The sequence below is a fragment of the Marmota marmota genome, unplaced genomic scaffold, assembly GCF_001458135.2.
Source record: "Marmota marmota marmota unplaced genomic scaffold, marMar, whole genome shotgun sequence".
NCBI lineage: Eukaryota > Metazoa > Chordata > Mammalia > Rodentia > Sciuridae > Marmota > Marmota marmota.
Window position 1 is genome coordinate 177,070 of NW_026000169.1, and position 18,842 is coordinate 195,911.

An 18,842-nucleotide genomic window follows, 5' to 3' on the forward strand; every position below is an offset into this window, starting at 1 on the left:
TAAATCTATTTTTTTTGTACAATTATGGTATTCATGCTAAATCTACTCAACAGATGTTTGTTAGTCTTGAATATTATTGTGTGAATGTTTTATAATAATTGTTTATTCTATTAAACATGAAATAAGAATCTTGGAAAAAATAAACTTACCTCAAAATGTACATCTTTGATAAGTGATTTAGAATTCAATGTTTTGCCATCCAAAACAGTTGGAGGTTCAAACACTGAAATCTAATACACTTTGATACATATATGCTGTACAAGGAACCATGGAAAACAAAAATTTCCTGAAATAATCTGACAGTTCTACGTAGTGCATAAATACAAATCATAAATTCTTCAAATGGAGGATAAAATAGAATGTGCATGTCAAATACACATGGTTTCATGATTCTGACATATATTTTGTATCCTGTCATATTTTGTATAATTGATTTATTTGCAAAATAAAATATTAAGGGTATGTTATTAACAAGCATCCTCATATTTTTCATACATACACACAAACAAACAGACAAGCTCATATCTTTTTATTTAATAAGCATAGGTAAAAGGCTTTCTAGGCATATCTTCAGAAATTTCTCAAATATATGTACACTATGAAAAAGTGGTAAGAAGCATAAAATGTTGCAGATTCCATCAGTTTGAAACCTGCCAGAAGTCACATGATGTCACTGTTATTGATCTGTGGACTTGGTGGTTTCCGTTCTTTCAGACACCATCTTGCCTGCCACAAAACTGACACAAAGGCCTCTTTCAGCTTCCTGTTTCCCCAAATCAAGACAAATGAATGGCTTGAAGGATAAAGCAGGCCAGCAGCCTGGCACAGTAGCGTGACAGGCTTCTTAGAACTCCAATCTGATATAGTTAAGGACACAAAGTACACAGCAAGTAACAAGAGAAAGGAGATCACCGTTTGTAGGGCCCTCACGTGGACCTTGGTGCTCGGGTCTTGGGATCCTTTGCCGTGGAGCCGCATCCTCCTGAGATGTTTACACAGGGGGTAGATTAACAGCAGAACACATATGAAGGATATAAAAAAGGGCATGGAGTTCAGTAGAGTGAATGCAGTCATATTTAAAAAGTTTGTGATGTCCTTCAGTTTAGTATTCTGAGTCACATTCCCTATGTTTTCATTCATCTGCATTGTCTTCAAAATGGTTGCTATCACAAGATGAGAAAACAAAAGCATTAAAGTCCCCAACATTATCACAAGAATGACACTCCTCTCTCTCTCTTCTTTAGGTGAAGAAAAATAAAGTTGGAGAAATTGGCTATCTTGAGCAAATAAAATATGCTGAGGCTGGTAGCAAGCCAGGTGCTAAAATGGTTGGTTACTGCCCAGGCAATATGTATAATAATTTCTGTTTGCTTTCTGTATATATCTGGATTGAGCACAGTAAAATACCAATTTATTGATATTACCCATAACAAACCAATTCTGGAGACAGCCAGAGCAGAGAGAATTCCATCAGCTGAGGAGATCCTTTGTCTGTTGATCAAGTCAATGCAGTTCACCAGGGCTATGAAGACATTGGCAAAATTTCCAATGACAAATTCTACTATTATGAGAATGGAAGCAATGTTTGCTAGTACATTAACCATGTTGAAACCAGAGGGGAAAAAAGGAGAAAGAAGACAGGCCTAGGATCACTAGATGTGATTCCTTTAATGTACTGAGCTTAAATTCTATGTGCGCTTGCTTTCTGAGTGCACAGTGATGTTCAGATTTCTTTTAAATTCTGAGACCAATGTCAACGAAAATCACCACAGTGCTTATGGAAGAATTCAGTCCTTTTTATGGAAAACAGTGCACTCCTATAATTGTTCAAATTAATTCTGACTCATATACTTTATGTCCCTCCCATACCCTGCTATATTTCATAGCTGACATTAGGGTGAAAGCTACATTCTCATTTGCTAGCAGGCAAATAAAGACATATTCTGTTTCATCGTTTTGCAATTTTTTCCTTGTTTAACCTCCTCATAATTTGTGTTCAGAAACTTCAGGTTTTTTTGTTAATAAAATTTTAAAATTTAATATTTAGAACATATAGTGAATATTCAAATTGTTGGATAAAGCTTGGTCATGACTAGAATTATCACCTCTCTATATTTTTTTGAGAGAGAGAGAGAGAGAGAAAAAAAAACTTTTAATATTTAATTTTTTTTTTTAGTTTTCGGCGGACACAACATCATTGTATGTGGTGCTGAGGATAGAACCCGGGCCGCACGCACACCAGGCGAGTGCACTACCGCTTGAGCCAAATCCCCAGCCCCAATATATTTTTTAATATCAGATTTATGTAGAAAGAATCCAAATTTTTCCTATAAAAAGCACCCCAGTTTTTCTTATAAACTCCAGGAAAGTCCATACAGCTTAAAATCTGGTAGTTCATACATAATACCTATGTGTAATTATTATTTATAAGCAAGTGCACACGTGTGCCCACATGTATGTGCGCGTGCACACACACACACACACACACACACACACATATCTCACATAATTGGAAGAAATTGTTGTCCTATAATCCCAAAATGAGAAATAGATTTCAGGGACATCATCTAGGTTTAAATAGCTCTTTTTTCCTCATTAGGCTTTCATCCATTGTTAATATTTTTCAGACATATTTCTCATACATAGACCTTTGTTAAAGTTACCCCCTTGGGTCAATCCAATACTTAAATATTTATTATTGAATTAAAATAGTCTGCAATTTTCTAAATATGTCTTGGTCACTTAAAATAGCATGTGTTTTCCACTGGGGAATCTAAACATCTTCACATGTAAACATTCCGTTTTATTTTTCTCTACTTAATTCATTTTTCATGACTTCATTTTTTAAGATTAGTAATGTTAAAATTAGACTGGAATTTGGATTTTACTCCTTTTCAGTTTTATGGTATAATTGTTTTTATACGAGAGGATTTTGGAGTCAGACTGTCAGGACAGAAACAGATTCTTTGCTTTGTACAGTTCTGATGTTAGACTCTGCTTTACAACTATTCTCTTCTTTAGTATAACCATCAGTAAGATGTGGAGGAAAGTAACATTCTTTGGGTGGTCTTGGGAGGAAATTAGCATGCTAATTGTAAAAAGTGCTTTCTGTTTTTCCTGTCTGGTATAGGACAGGCACCAGGGATTGTTAATTATATATTCAAATACATAAAATATTAAAAATAATCTTAAAAGTTACCTATGAGAGGCTGTGAGTATAGCTCTATAGTAGAGCACTTGCCTGGCAGGAAAGAGAACCTGAATTTGATGCCCAGCCAAAAAAAAAAAAAAAAGTATTTGTGAGCATTTCCAGTTACAAGTAAAGTAAGTTAGTCTAAAGAAGGCCTTATATCCTCCCACAACAACTGCAATAAGAAAATTAAATGGCTCTACCACCCACAGCTACTTAGCCCGTTTTACTTTTTTTTTTTTTTTTTTTTTGAGCCAGGGTTTTCTAAGTTGCTGAGGGTCTTGCTAAGTTTCCCAGGCTGGCCTTCAACTTGCAATCCTCTTGCCTCAGCCTTTCAAGTAGCTAGAATTGCAGGTGTGCACTACCATATCCATCCCAAAATTTTAAATTCATCGAAGAACTGTGCCAGCAAAGACAACCAGCTAAACTAAATGCTAGCAGTTTTTTAGGTGGGATCAACTTATATATTTAATACAATCCCTGTCAATCCAAACAGCCTTTTTTTGTTTTGTTTTGTTTTGTTTTGCAGAAAGTGAAAAATCTCTCTGTTGGGTCCTCCAAATGCTTTCTTTGAGATGGATAAACAGTACACTTTGGGCCTTTGCAGCCCTGGGGCTGAACAAATGTATAGGAGACCACTGATTTAGAATAAGCTCTAAATCCAAAATGGAATTGTTCATGGATCAATACCACAAAGCAAGTTATTTATCTGGCCTGCCAAGAAATGAGAGAGAAACAGACAGACAGACAGATGGACATAATAGCCAAATCCCCAAATAGGCAGTCTTGGCAGCCATGATAAGAAAGTCCTCTCTGCTTTAATATTTACAAAGAACATTCAAATAACTACCAACATTACTAATGGGAATGCAAATTGGTACAACCATTATGGAAAATGGTATGGAAATTCCTCAGAAAACATGGAATGAAACCACCTTTCTGTTCTGTTTTTGCTTTCTTCAGCCCCTTTTCTGTCTACAGAGCCAGAATAGAATAGTATTCATCAGAATACTCTGTTTTACAGAATAAGGTATTTACAGATTCTAGAATTGTAAATAAGAGCAAATCAATATCCTTAAACTAAATTTGTTGTAATGTCTTCTTTTTAAAATCTTTTTTATTTGTTCTAATTAGTTGTACATGACAGTAGAATATATTTATGCACTTTGAGATATATAGATATAGATATAGATATCATACATAATGGAATATAATTTCTTATTTTTCTGTTTGTTCATATTGTAGAATCATCAGTTATGCAGTCAAATGTGTATATAGGTAATAATGTCTGTTTAATTCTGCTATCCTTCCTATCCCCATATCCCTTCCTCTCCCTTCATTCCTCTCAACCTAATCTAAAATAACCCTATTCTTCCCTAGCACACCCCTCTACCATTGTGAATTAGCATCTGCATATCAGAGAAAACATTCAGCCTTTGGTTTTTTGGGATTGACTTATTTTGCTTAACATGATATTCTCCAGTTCCATCCATTTACCAGCAAATGCCATAATTTCATTCTTCTTTAAAGCTGAGTAATATTCCGTCATATATATGTATTACATTTTCTTTTTTTTTTTCCAATGTAAGCAGCAAAGAGGTGTTTATTGCGAGCTAGCTCAGTCCTCCGCGCACACACACAGCAACTGGTGATGCTGAGAGGCCCCGAGCCCAGGGTTTGCAGCATTTTTATACATTTTTTGGAGAGGGCAGGGACTTCACATACATCATAGCCTCTTTTAGCAAATCATCACACACCACGGGAAAATCAAATAACAACTCTAAAACATGATTAGCACATTCACTGGCGGGAACAAGTTGGGTAGGGGTGATTGGTCAGTACAAAAGGGGTATTTGTTTGAACTGATTGGTTTGAGCCAAGAGGGGTGTACGTGCTGAACTACATGGTTTCCCAACTTGTTATCAACCACCATAAACCACTGGGAGGGTCATCTGGCATCCCAGATATTTCCCTGTCTCATGTTGATTGGTGGCTGCTAGGGGGCTGCTATGGATCCCCACCTAGCCTGACTGAATCAGGGACAACTGGTGCAGCAGATCTCTCCTGTTATTTGTAGATAAAACAACTTAGCAGGGTGGGAATGTGCTTAGGAGTGCTCTGTGGGTTTTTCCAAGGACTAAGGTCATGTCCCTTCCTTGGACAGGCTTTGCTCTGAGGTAGAGGCTGGTTTTTCATTCCCCCCTTTGTCTGGAAACTTGGGAACCAATCATGGTTTCCTTAGTTGGGGGCCTATTTGGGCAGGCTCTACATCTTGGTAAACAGTAATCCTCAGGGGACAGTCTTCAACTTCCCAGACTCACTCAAAATTGGCCTTCTAGATCCAACCTGACTCGATTTACCTATCTACACTGCCTAACCATTTCTGGCTTTATTTCCCCCTAATTTTAGAAACTTTATTGCTGTAAGGAGAAGGAGCGAGAAGGGGCGATGGCTCGTTCTGGCTGCTTCAGAGCTGAAAAGGGGTGTCGAACATGAGGGGGCTTGAAGACATGGGGGACGATGGACGACGTGGGGGACGACGACATGGGGAACATGAGTTCCCTTTTAGAAGTCAGTTCCATTTGAGGTCTGGTTGGGGAAAAACAGGTTGTCATCTGGGGGTGGGTGCTTCTATGAGAGAAACAAAAACCATGAGTACTGAATAAATGTTGCAGCAGCTGAACATGTCACTGTATAGAAGTTCCCTCACCAGGCTTTAACATTTCCAGTTACCAGGACTGTAAACATAACATTTAACTTTTAGGGTTACAGATGTCCTTCCCCTTAAGACACAGTTTAATAGTTTAATGTCATCTGATCTTGCAAAATCCTTTTACTAGTATGACCTCTGTGTCTAATAGAGAAACCTTTAATTCTGTTACTTAGGGCTGGATACTCATACTAGCAAACACCAAGCCTACCTGTGTAGGTTAGGAATATCTGTGGGCCTTAAACTAAAACTACTCTGGCAGTTCCTTTTGATAGTTATCAGGCATTCCTACCTAAGAATCTCTTTTGCAGCCTCCAGTTTACTTATTCATGGAAGTTACATTTAATTATTATTATTATTTAAAATGTCCAGGAATAGCTGTGTTTTGGCTTTGATTGTCTTTGCTAAGTGTTTAAGATGAAGCAAGTCAAACTGACTTTTGTTTCTATCTATTGTTAACAGTCAGCTGAATTTCCCTGGGAGTCCTGGGGGAACTTTACAGCAGCTTCTCAGTTCTGCTAGTGCCATTTGCACTAGGATGGGTCCAGGCCTTGCTTGACCATGTGGCTTCCCTTGGAAGCATCAGGGATATCTCCCCTCTCTGATGACCCTCCTCTTCACAGCAAATGCACTGATTGGCTTTCTGTTCTCCAGTGGTCTCATTAACCTCCCTGATCGGGAGGTTATGTGGCCCAGAGTTGCAAAGCTCTTGGAGAAGTCCCCTGTTCCCTGGATTCAGACTGACTCAGAGGGCAAGAGCCAAATATTGGTTTTCTTGGCCCTTTTCATTTAACTTTAATTTTAAAACTTAATCTTAAACATCCAGCAAATAAATTTCAACAGCCTTATATTAAGAGTACTGGGCTTTAATGTCTATCTCTCTATCCTGTAGGTGATAACTCCTTATCTTAAATTAACCCAGGTTGTGAGTTCTTAAATCAGTACCTCTGCAAAACATTAACAGGCAATCTTTAGACCATTTATAAGAAAACTACAAGATAAACAAGAGTAAAAACATATTTAGTTCATATAATAGCTACCTTGAATTTTGACAGAGTTATACATTATAATCCCCTGTTTGAGATCCTAGTAATCTTGACAAAAACCAACTTTTGGACACAACTTTAAATGTACTGAAATCTGGCCTACTTCTTCCATAGTCATTTTCACATGTAGTGAGATGGGACATAGAGCCTTATCTCAGGTAAGGTGGGGTTCTTCATAAATCTTAAGTACTGTAGTTCTGAAGCTGATCTTTGCTTTTTAGACATCATTTTATAAAGCCTACATAAATTGTTGCTCAAGTTCACATGAATATTAGCTAACACAATATAATATCGCATCTAAAACATGAATTAAAGAAAGGCTGAAAGCTTTTAACCTTTTGTAGAAAAGTAGCAAAGTATTTTTGTGTTTTACAATAAAACCTTCACACAGATTAGGCTCTCATTAACTTAAAAATACATTTAAATTGTATCTCAGTGTAAAAAGTAACATAGAACTTTACATATCTTATTGATAACAAGTCCAGTTATAGAACACAAATGATATAAATAAATCTCCAACATGTTGTTTTTTAAGCCTAAAATTACCATACAACTTTAGAACACCAGCTTGATATAATGCTCTTTTGAAGCTTCTACCTTACAGACTTGTATACCTGGAAGATATGAACACATTAATAGCACCACAATTATTGATGTTTTTATATTAACCAAGTTTAGCTTTTAAAGAAATAACATTACAATATTGAAAAATAACAGCTGTTGTATAACCATAGTTGTATAATTTTTAATTTCTATAAGATTACTTGCTCAAAAACTTACACATATAACCAACTTACATAGACCTTCTTTATCACTTACTTAAACCCTCTTAATTACTTAATCATATAGATTCTTATCCAGAAACACATTTTCCCTCTATTAAATCCATACCTAGAACCTTTTAATTTTTTTTATCTGTTAACCTTCTTTTCTGTTCACATTTTGAAACAATACTTATAAATTTCTAATTTAAGCAGATTACTTCATAGACATTTTATCAACATTTTATTAGGGCCTTTTTTGAACACCTAGAAAAACTTATAAGCTTAATTTTAAAGACATCTTTACTTTTATCTGTTTACCCAATTTAAATTGAACCATTTGAATCACGTGAATCAAAGATATTTGGATCCATTTTTTAATTTTTCATGAGCGCTCCTCATATATCTACCAATTGTCATATAATTGCATGATATATGGACATACACATACAGACATACAACACACAACACAAGTGTGCACACATACACAAGGCCTTGTAGTTTTTCTCAGGTGAAATCTCCATTGCAATGTTTAAAAACTCCACAGCTGATCAAAAATAGAACTGATCAGAAAACATTAACTTGTCTGTAGGATCAAAATCATGAGCTCAAAAAAAAACAGAATTAAGAAAAAGCAAAAGTCCTAGAAGTAAAAAAATGACTGGCCAGTTATTAGTAGATACCACACAATTTACTTTTTGGTTTAATCTAGTTTGATTTCAGGTAAAAAGACACTTTTACTCTTTTTTTTCCCCTTGGGCCTCAGATCTGTCTCCTACTGACCTCCAGGCTTCTTCTATTTGCATCTTAACTTAAATCCTGCCTGAGGTCTGGAAGGAGCAAGAAAAACTGGAATTCTGAGCAGAAGCCTCATGCCTAAGGCATTTTAACCATAAGTCACAATTTTCAGGTTTGGATGTTGGAAATTATGATACAAGTTTAAGATACAATTCTCAAAATTTCATATCTTTACATCTTTCTACACTAGAAAAACTTGCTCACACAAAACTGAAAATAGGATCTTATTTGATAATATAAAAGTTACCATCAGAAGAAATTCCTTTAGGATCATTAAGCTACTTCCTTTGTTCTGAAGTTCCTAAAGTAGTATTAAGTTACATTAAATCACCTGAAAAAAAATTTTAAAAGAGAACCACACACTACCATGTATATCCAAAATTAAGCTTTGAAAATTTCCAAGATTGTTGCTATTCAATGTCATTTCAATAAGCCAGACCAACATCCCAATCCAACACTTTCTTTTCCTGAATCTTACGCACTGAGGGGAACAGATATCATATCATAATTTATTATCCTTGCCCAAGTTAATGTACTGGTACACCTAGTGAAATCTTTTCAGGCTACCCAGTTCAAAAATTGATGAAAAAATAAAACTAAATGATTGGGAGTTACTTGCCAACTTGGAAGTAGAGTTCTTTAATTTTCCATCCTAAGTATTTAAGTTTTCTAGCATGAACTATCTGAAATCACAAACTAAACAATTACTTAAACCCAACTTTTAACTGCAAGATTGTGCAATGCTTTAGAAACCCATTCAGATACCAGATTGTTACAATAAAAAATCATCTTTTAGATACACATTCAGCCAAGATCATCCCCAAGAAACAATCCATAATATCAACACATTACTGCATTCATTGTCCCTTTTTTAAGTAGACAGAGGTGGAGTAATCCTTAAAGTGCAGGTAAGGAAGAGGAAGTTCCCCAAAGCAAAATCGCTTCGGCAGCTGCTGGGAGTCTCTCGGTCCCCCCTTTTACTTACAGGATTAGTTCCTCTGGTTTGGTCTGACCACAGGCACCAGGCACTCTCCATATCTCCTAACTTTCCAGTAGTCAGCTCACAAAAAGTTCATCCTCTGCTTGCAGTTGTTTCGAGTGCTAGGCTTCCCCAAGAAGGCAGAGTGGGGACTCCTCTAAAGTCCCCTCTGGGGTGCCAAAATTTATGACTGAAAGTTCGGTTCCCATCCCCAAAGCCAATTAATGCCAATTTAATAATGAGGACAGGGTTTTGAGAAAAGGTAAAGCGAGATATCAAAGTTATTAGATTCCCAGCAGGCATTTCCCTCTGCAGTGGGTGCACTCAAGCCAACTATGGGAAGAAAAGGAAACACTGCTTCCCTAATCTCGCTTAACAAAGGGGAGTAAAGTTTATCAAAGTTCTTTAAAACACAGCTAAAAGGGGTGTAAAAGTTGAGAACAGAAAAGCTGGCGGTTCTATTGACTTTTGGTGCCTTACAGGAGAAGCATACTAGGGACATTCTTAGGCTAAAATTTAGCTAAAGTTACCTCCACACATCTAAGGCAGATTGGAACTTGGGACTCTGCATCTGTCCAAAGTAAAACAATGCCATCACATTTAACACAGACACAGACAAAAGACACACAAAGACATACATTCCCTTTTCAGATTGTCAAAAAAACGAAAGTGGGTGCTGGCCCCAAGCCAACTGGGGCTTCCCCTTCAGACAAACGGATTGAGGAAGCATCCCCTTCAGATTGGGTCTGACCACCCCAGATTGGGAGATTAGTTCTCTTGCCAGGGTGTTGGGGTGGAGATGACAGGACAATAGAAACAAACACGCATAACACAAAATTGCAGCGCAGCCACAGAATTCGCAGCCCGTCATGGATTGCTACCCAGAAACTAAAGGCTCAGGCGAACCGCAGATCCGTCAACTACAAAATACTTTACCAAATACATCACAAAATACTTTACTACAGGCAATCCACTCAGAACCCAGAAAGGGGCTGGGGATGTCTCCCACAAACCCCGTCGGCTGCCCTTCTGTGCGTCCACCTGGACCTTTTGCCGACCACACAACACAAAACCAGGACCTTCATGCAACCAGAGTACATTTTCTTATACACCGGCAATGCCTTTACTTACTGGCGGGGTTTTTATCACCTCTCCATCGGGGTGTCTGGGTAGGCTTATTAGGGGGATCCCGGGCGAGCCCCCATATGTTATGCTCGAATTCAGGACCCCCAAAGACCACCAGAGACCCAAGATCGATGTAAGCAGCAAAGAGGTGTTTATTGCAAGCTAGCTCGGTCCTCCGCGTGCACACACAGCAACTGGTGACACTGAGAGGCCGTATTACATTTTCTTTATCCATTCATCTGTTGAAGGGCACCTAGGTTGGTTCCATAGTTTAGTTATTATAAGTTGAGCTGCTATAAACATGTGGCTGTGTCACTATAATATGCTGAAACATTGATGTGGCTGTGTCATTATAATATGCTGATTTTAAGTCCTTTGGGTATAAACTGAGGAATGGGATAGCTGGGTCAAATGGTGGTTTCATTCCAAGTTTTCTGAGGAATTTCCATACCATTTTCCATAATGGTTGCACCAATTTGCATTCCCATCAGTAATGTATGAGTGTACCTTTCCTCCCGTATTCTTACCAACATTTATTGTGGCTTGTATTCTTGATAATTGCCATTCTAACTGGAGTGAGATGAAATCTTAGTTTTGATTTTCATTTCTCTAATTGCTAGAGATGTTGAACATTTTTTCATATATTTGTTGATCGATGGTATTTCTTCTGTGTTCAGCTCCTTAGCCCGTTTATTGATTGAGTTATTTGTTTTTATGGTGTTAAGTTTTTTGAGCTCTTTATTTATCCTGGAGATTAGTGATTATCTGAGGTACATGTGGTAAAGATTTTCTCCAAATTTGTAGGCTCTCTCTACATATTATTGATTGTTTCTTTTGCTGAGAAGAAGATTTTTAGTTTGAATGTATCCCATTAATCAATTCTTGATTTTACTTCTTGTGATTATAATCATGGAACTGACACTGGGTCATTTCCAAAACTACTTCAAAAATCTGACTCATTCACTGGGGCTCAATCTGCCTTTGGGGCCCTGAGCCATAATGCCTGCAAAGAAAGCAACTCATGAGGGTAACATGCAAATGCAGGGAAAACTGCCATGAAATTGTGTAACTCACCAGGCATGGTGGTGCATACCTCTAATACCAGCAACTTGGGAGGCAGAGGCAGAAGGATCTCAGGTCTAAGGCCAGTCTTTGCAATTTAGTAAGGCCCAAAGACTCTGTCTCAAAAAAAAAAAAAAATGAAAAGGGCTGGAATGTCACTCAATGGTGAAGCATTCTTGGATTCAAATGAAATCCTTATCTCCAGAAGCAGAAAGACTGAATTTTCTGAAAAGCAAACTCAAATCAAATCCTGCAATAGATGAATCATATAGAAAATTAAATTGAAAACCTCACAAACTTTTTGTTAAAGTCAGGGGATTTATTTAAAAGGAATGAATCCAGCTGGGCACAGTGGTGTATACCTATAATCCAGTAACTCAGGAGGTTAAGGCAGGAGGATCTTTTGGTATGAATCTTCCCTTGTCCTGAATCACAACTTTTACCTTATAATTTGAGGTTCTTGCACCTTATCATTTGTGTAATAGTAGGCTGAAAATTGAGGTAAGGATATTTCCAGAGGACAGCATTCCTCTGTAAGGCAACCACCTCAGGAGAACTCATTACAGGGTTTTGAGGCAAAAAAGGCAGGCTGGGTTTGACGTTTAATGCCATTCTGGGCAATGTAGCAAAACTATGTCTCAAAATAAAAAATAAAAAGGCTGGGTATATAGCTCAGTTGTGGAGCACCCCTGGGTTCAATCCCCAGTATGGCCAAAAAAAATTTAAAATAAAAGGAGGAATGGAACCCTGGAAATTAGGATGGGTGCATATGGGCAAATTCCAAAGGATTTGATGACCTAAAAGCCTAAATTTTGCACAAACACCTTTACCAAGAGGAATAGCCTTCCTCTCCTCACTGAGGAAGCCTGCAGGATGACATCAAACTTTTCATTCCCCACTATCATGACAACTGTAAGTCATTTTGGTCCATGCTGACCAGTTCTAATCAGATTCTTAACCATAAATTCTCACAGATTTTATGGTTAGGAGGAATTATCCTTGTCTCCATGAGTTTTGGGATCTGGTCTGTAAAAAGAGTCACAAAAGTCTCCCTCTTCATGATAATTTGGGTTCCTCTTATCAATATTATTTCAGGCCTATGTTTATCCTGCTGATAACATGTAGTTTGCTGAGGAATGTGACATATCCTATCCACAGAAGCCACTCAGGGTTGCCTGTAAATTACTTCTTGGCAAAGAAAGTATGTGGGGGTTAGCACAGTGAGCCCATTTTATAGAATTATTCCCTTAACCTCGTGTTCCTTCCACTATAATCTGTCTATCCCCTATCATTACAATGAATATAATAATATAGGCTCACTAACAGATATTCTCCCCTCCCACCAAAAAATGGCAAACAAGAGAGTTGAATGACTAGTCTGTCCAAAATAGTGATGTTTTTCTAGTGATATGAATATTATAAAACATTTTTAAATATTTTTTTAGTTGTAGAAGGACACAATATCTTTATTTATTTTTATGTGGCACTGAGGATCAAATCTAGTGCCTCACACATGGGAGTCAACCCCTCTATCACTGAGCTACAGCTCCAACCCCAATAAAAGATTTTGTGAGTTTAAAAAATTTAAATATTTTTCAATGCACTTAATTCTGGAGATGATTTTTTTAGGATAACATCACCCTTAAGCCAATAATGTAATTTGTGGATACATAATAAAATAATTAACGTTGGGCGTGACTTTGGGGCTGGGGTTGTGGCTCAAGTAGTAGCGCGCTCGCCTGGCATGCGTGAGGCACTGGGTTTGATCCTCAGCACCACATAAAAATAAAATAAAATATTGTGTCCACCTAAAGCTAAAAAATAAATATTTAAAAAATAATAATAATAATTAGAAAAAATCCTATCAATAATTTTCCTAATTCTGCCATGAGTCACATATTCTCCAATTCAACTAAATAAAATATCTGAAGAGAGAATAATTTTAGTTCCTAAGAACATAATTATAGTTTGCTTCACTTTGCCATATCTTTTATAGTGTGGCATATATCTGATGCATCATTGAACAGTTTTAATTGAGAAATCTTTAAGAATTTTTTGTGGGCATGAATTCTGTTTAACATAAAGTTTTTGTTCCTATCAAACAGTTCTGCTAGTCCTAAGTAGTAACAGTCTATTTGTAATTTTGATTTAAAGGTTAAATTCCATTTTGTTAGTATGCAAATATGAGAGAGTAATTTGCACTGATTTGCAATTTTATCCCTAAAGCTTGGATCGTTTGGATCCAAATGCCAGCTTTCCTGAATCTCTACTCACAAAAGAAAGGTTGAAAACTTGCCCACATAATTTATGATGGGGGCTTAGCTGTAGATTTTCTCATTTAAGTAAAACCAGAGAAAGTTGCAAATACCTGGGGAAATGGTATTAATCTTTCTATAAAGTCACAGACCACTGAAGTCAATGAAATAAAAAATGTCCAAACTAGAACTTGATGCGAAACATAAGGCAAATTAAGAAAGGAGGTAAGCATTTTAAGAGCAAATTGGCAGCAGGGCACAGTGGCACATGCCACTAATCCCAGTGGATCTTGAGGCTGAGGCAAGAGGATCCCAGCCTCAGCAACTTAGTGAGGCCTTAAGCAATTTAGTGAGACCCTGTTTCAAAATTAAAATATAAAAAGTGGTGGAAATGTGGATCAGTTAAGTGCCCCCAGAATCAAAGGAAAAGAAAAATGGGCAGAGGAGCAGAATAATTGTTTAGAACTTTTGCTATTGCTGATGTCTTGTTCTTTTGCAGTAACTAGAAAAGGAGTGTAAGTCCATTATTTAAATGTAAATACCAGTGAAGAGAATAGAAGGTACAGCCATTTAGATGTACTTGTTATTTTTCACTCTACCTTTCCACCCTCTGGCTTACATACTTAATATTTCTGATGACTTGCATGATGTTCATGAGCCAGAAACCATAGAGATGGATGGATAAGGGTGCCCAGATAGAGGAACTAATCAGGAATTTCATTGTAAAGCCAGTGCAAGTGGTTCCATAGCCATTCAGGAGATGTCATTGCTGCGGACAATTCACTGTTATGTTTCTACTATTTTCTTCTTCACTGTTATGTTTCTACTATTTTCTTCTAAGTGAAAGGAGTTTGTTCTTTCAATTGCCCATGTCCCTAATTATCAATTTTAATCTTGGAATTGGGAATAGATGCTAGTATTCGTCTTGTGATTTTTGTTTTTATTCATTTCCAGACCATGAGGAATCACATCAGAAGTGATGATGAAGATTACCCATCATTCAGAAACTCTGGACTTAAAGCCAATATAACTGAATATAGAACTTCAATTTGTATTCCCAGGGAAGGAGGATAAGTGTGCTTCATGTGTAGGATGAAAAGTATACATGATGATTTAAGATTAGGCATGAAAACTGTGGCAGATTCTATGCAACTCACCAAAATCCTTATTCTCCTCTTCTTCCTGAGCACACAAGAGTATATCTTCCAGTCTAAAGTGCAGTTAAGTGTGACTGAGTGACTGAATTCTAGTCAAGAGACTACGAGATGTGAAAAACTCTATGTACCCCAATAGTACTGCCTCACCCCAAAAACACACACACACAGGCAAATGACCTCTGGGCAACTATGAAAATTGCATTGAAATGTGTTAAGTTTCTATAACCTGAATCAATGAGTACCTGCAGAGAGAAAGGATGAATGGAATGCCATTCAGCTGTAAAAAGGACTTAAAGAAGATTACTATGGAGTGTTATAGAGTCATTTCTAATAATATTTTTAAATTTTTTGCTGCTGTTGTTTGGTTTGAGTTGGTTTAGTACCAGGGATTGAACCCAGAGGCCTTTAACCACTGAGCCATATCTCCAGCCCTTTTTATTTCATTTCATTTTTTAAATTTTGACACAGGGTCTCATTAAGTTGCTTAGGGCCTCGCTAAGTTGCTGAAGCTGGTCTGGAACTTGCAATCCTTCTGCCTCAGCCTCCTGAGACAACGGGATCACAGGCATGCATCACATGCCCAGCTGTATTATTAATTTTTTAAAAAAAAAAAAGATACAGAACAATATATAGTATGCTATATATAATCTAAGAAAGGGTAGAAGTCCTTACCAGAAACTAATTTTAATATTTTTTTCTTAGTTATAACAATATCTTTATTTTATTTTTATGTGGTGCTGAGAATAGAACCCAGTGCCTCATGCATGGTAGGCAAGCGCTCTACCTCTGATCCACAACCCCAGCCCGAAACTAAAACTTTTTTTTAATAGTTAGCTTTAGGAAAGAAAACAGAGAGGAAAGGAAATTTAAAAAAAAAAATTAGGCTTCTCTAAATATACTCAATTTTGAAGTTTTGAGTCTAATACTATAAAAGTTTACTAAACAATCATAAAATTACAAAACAAAAGGAATATTAATCTCTAAAAATAACAAAGAAAACAAATATTTGATGTATTTTGATGCATGCTGTTTGATGTATACTTTAACTAAAAGGAGGAATTGTTTCAAATTATCTTAAAACATGGTATTTTGACTTTTAATATCCACAAAGATATACCCTAAAATAAAAAACTCTTAAATTGTATAATAGATATGTTCCTAGAAGTACCTACATATTATTAGCTTGAAAGTATTATAAATACAGAAGGACACAAATTTTACAAATGTTGTTATTAGATACCAAGATTTTTAGAATAAGAGAAAAGAAATAAGCATACAAAATTTGAATAGGAAATATCAGTATGAACTCATTAAAATGTTTACAAGAAACTATTCCACATAAAAGATATTTATTAAAGGGTATCAAAGAGTCTTTACAAGATCTGAAGAAGCAAATACAAAACCTAAACATTTAAACACACTGGGTATGTCAGATATCTTTTAGATATTTTATACCATCCTCAAGTTTTTAAGCTTTCTAGCTAGCTTAATAATATACTTAACTTCATTAAAATATATATTTATATATAAATATGTAACTTTTACCCAAAGACACTGTACCATTTTGTATCTCCTCCAGTAATACATAAAGATTCCAGTTACCCCACATCCTTACCAACCATTAATATTGTTTCCAATTTTCTCTCATCTCTTCATTTTTCTTTTTATGTTTGCATAACTTTTATTAATCTACTTCATTAATCACTGATTCTTTCTCTTTACTGTGTCCAGTCTGTTGATAAATGGCAAAGAAATCTTTCATCTTCAGCACTGTTTTCCATTTGTAGTGTTTTCATCAGAATGCTTTATGTAATTCCCATCTCTCTGCTAAAAACTCCCACTTGTGCACAACTTATTCACATTTCTACTACATTTTTAATGTATCATGATTATTTTTTAAGTCTCTTTTTATGATAATTCCAAACTCTAGGCCATTGTTTCCTCTTAACTATGGTTACTAGTTTGGTGGGCACACATACGGAAATTCTAAGGTAAATATTATCAAGAAGAAGTAGACACGCCTCTTACTCTGTGAAATCATCAGGTATGTGAAATTGAAGCAATCCAATCCATTGTTTATCTGACTTTAGATTTTAATCATTCCAATGGTAGAATGCCACCACCTGTATTTAGTGGGAAGACTGAAGTAACAACCGAGTTCTCAGCATTTGTGCTCAGCTTCAGGAGAACACACATCCCACATAAAGAAAGATCACTTTCCATACGTTTACTCCCTTCCCAGTGATATGATATTGCTTGTTACTCAGAGCAAAGTTAGTGGTGGGGCAATGGGAATTCTCTGTTCTCCTCCAGCAACTGCCTCTACGGTAGTGTTTAGCTTTTTTGCTGCTGTGACCAAAAGACTCAACAAGGACAAATTTAGAGGAGAAAAACTTTATTTGGGGGCTCACAGTTTCAGAGGTCTCAGTCCACACATGGTAGGCTCCATTCCTTGGGGTGGGGTGCGAGGTGAGGCAGAATATCATGGTGGAAGTGTGCTGTGGATGAAAGCAGCTGGGAACATGGCACCCAGGAAAGAGAGACTCCAATCACCAAATACAAAATATATTTTCCAAAGTCACACCCCCAGTGACCTACCTCTTCCTGCCACACTCTCCTTGCCTTCAGTTACAACTCAGTTAACTCCTCTCATGGGATTCACTGATTGAGTTAGGGCTCTCATACCCCAATTATTTTGCTGTTAAACCTTACATTTTCTCACATGAGCATTTGGGGGACACCTCATATCTAAACCATAACAGGTAGACTCTGTACTTTTGCATGGGATGTGTGTGGGCATAGTGTTCTTACCACTTCCACACACGCACACACACACACATTAAAAAAAAGTTTATAATCATTGCAGGATTCTGGTTATAAGTGGGTTTCCTTTTCCCTCTTCCAGTAGCAACAAATGGATTTCACCTAATGTCAGTATAAGAATCCAAGTCAGGCAGCCTTCCTGATCCTTCTTCAGTGTCAACCAACCAATATCTTGTCACTGGTGGGGCTAGCTTGGTATCATGAGGTTAACTTCCCTCTTCCAGCAGCAAATGGCTTTTGCCTAGTATCCATGCAGAGTCTGGGATAGATAGGCTTTGCACCTCAGTGACAGCTTCTATCTAGCTTCAATGTGGGACCAGAGTTTCCTGTCCTTCCTCTATGGCAGCAGACCTCTAACATGTATCAGTGCAGATCCAGGAGTAGAAATTTCCTATTCCTACTGTGGTGCCAAACAGTTTCTGCATGATATTACAGTAGGGTCCAAATTGCAACAGATTCTCTGTCCCTCACCAGCACAGGCAAATTTTGCTTAATAATTCAGGATTTCAGGACACGAGCAATTTTCTTGCTTATCCCCAGGTAGTAGCCAATAACCACCTTTTACTCATGCAGGATTCAAAGTACAGATTAAGTAGACCTTGCTTCCCTGTGTTCTATATTTCTGTTGCTGCTAGAAAGATTTTCCAGAAGTTTAATAACAAATACCACAAACTAATTATCTTACAGTACTATAATCAGAAATATGACAAAGGTTTCACAGAGGATTTCACAGTCTGAAAAAAGGGTTTAAAATCAAGTGGTTGACGGGGCTTTATTGATTTCTGGAAACTCAAGGAGAGAATCCATTCCCTTTCCATTCCCAGCTCCTAGAAATCACTTCCAGCCTGTGGCTTTTAGCTCCCTTTGTCCATCCTCAAAATCAAAAATCTCTTCTCTCTCTCTCTCTCTCTCTCTCTCTCTCTCTCTCACACACAC

At 37.0% G+C, this 18,842-nt stretch overlaps 1 protein-coding gene across 1 annotated transcript; it reads right to left on the reverse strand.

The window, feature by feature from the left end:
• Positions 1-615: 615 nt before the first annotated feature.
• On the reverse strand, positions 616-1,720 carry LOC107152751 (taste receptor type 2 member 43-like). The gene is given in 2 exon segments (XM_015498267.2): positions 616-1,233; positions 1,236-1,720. Coding segments are annotated over 2 exon segments (942 nt in total). The 5' UTR covers positions 1,605-1,720; the 3' UTR covers positions 616-660.
• Positions 1,721-18,842: the final 17,122 nt, after the last annotated feature.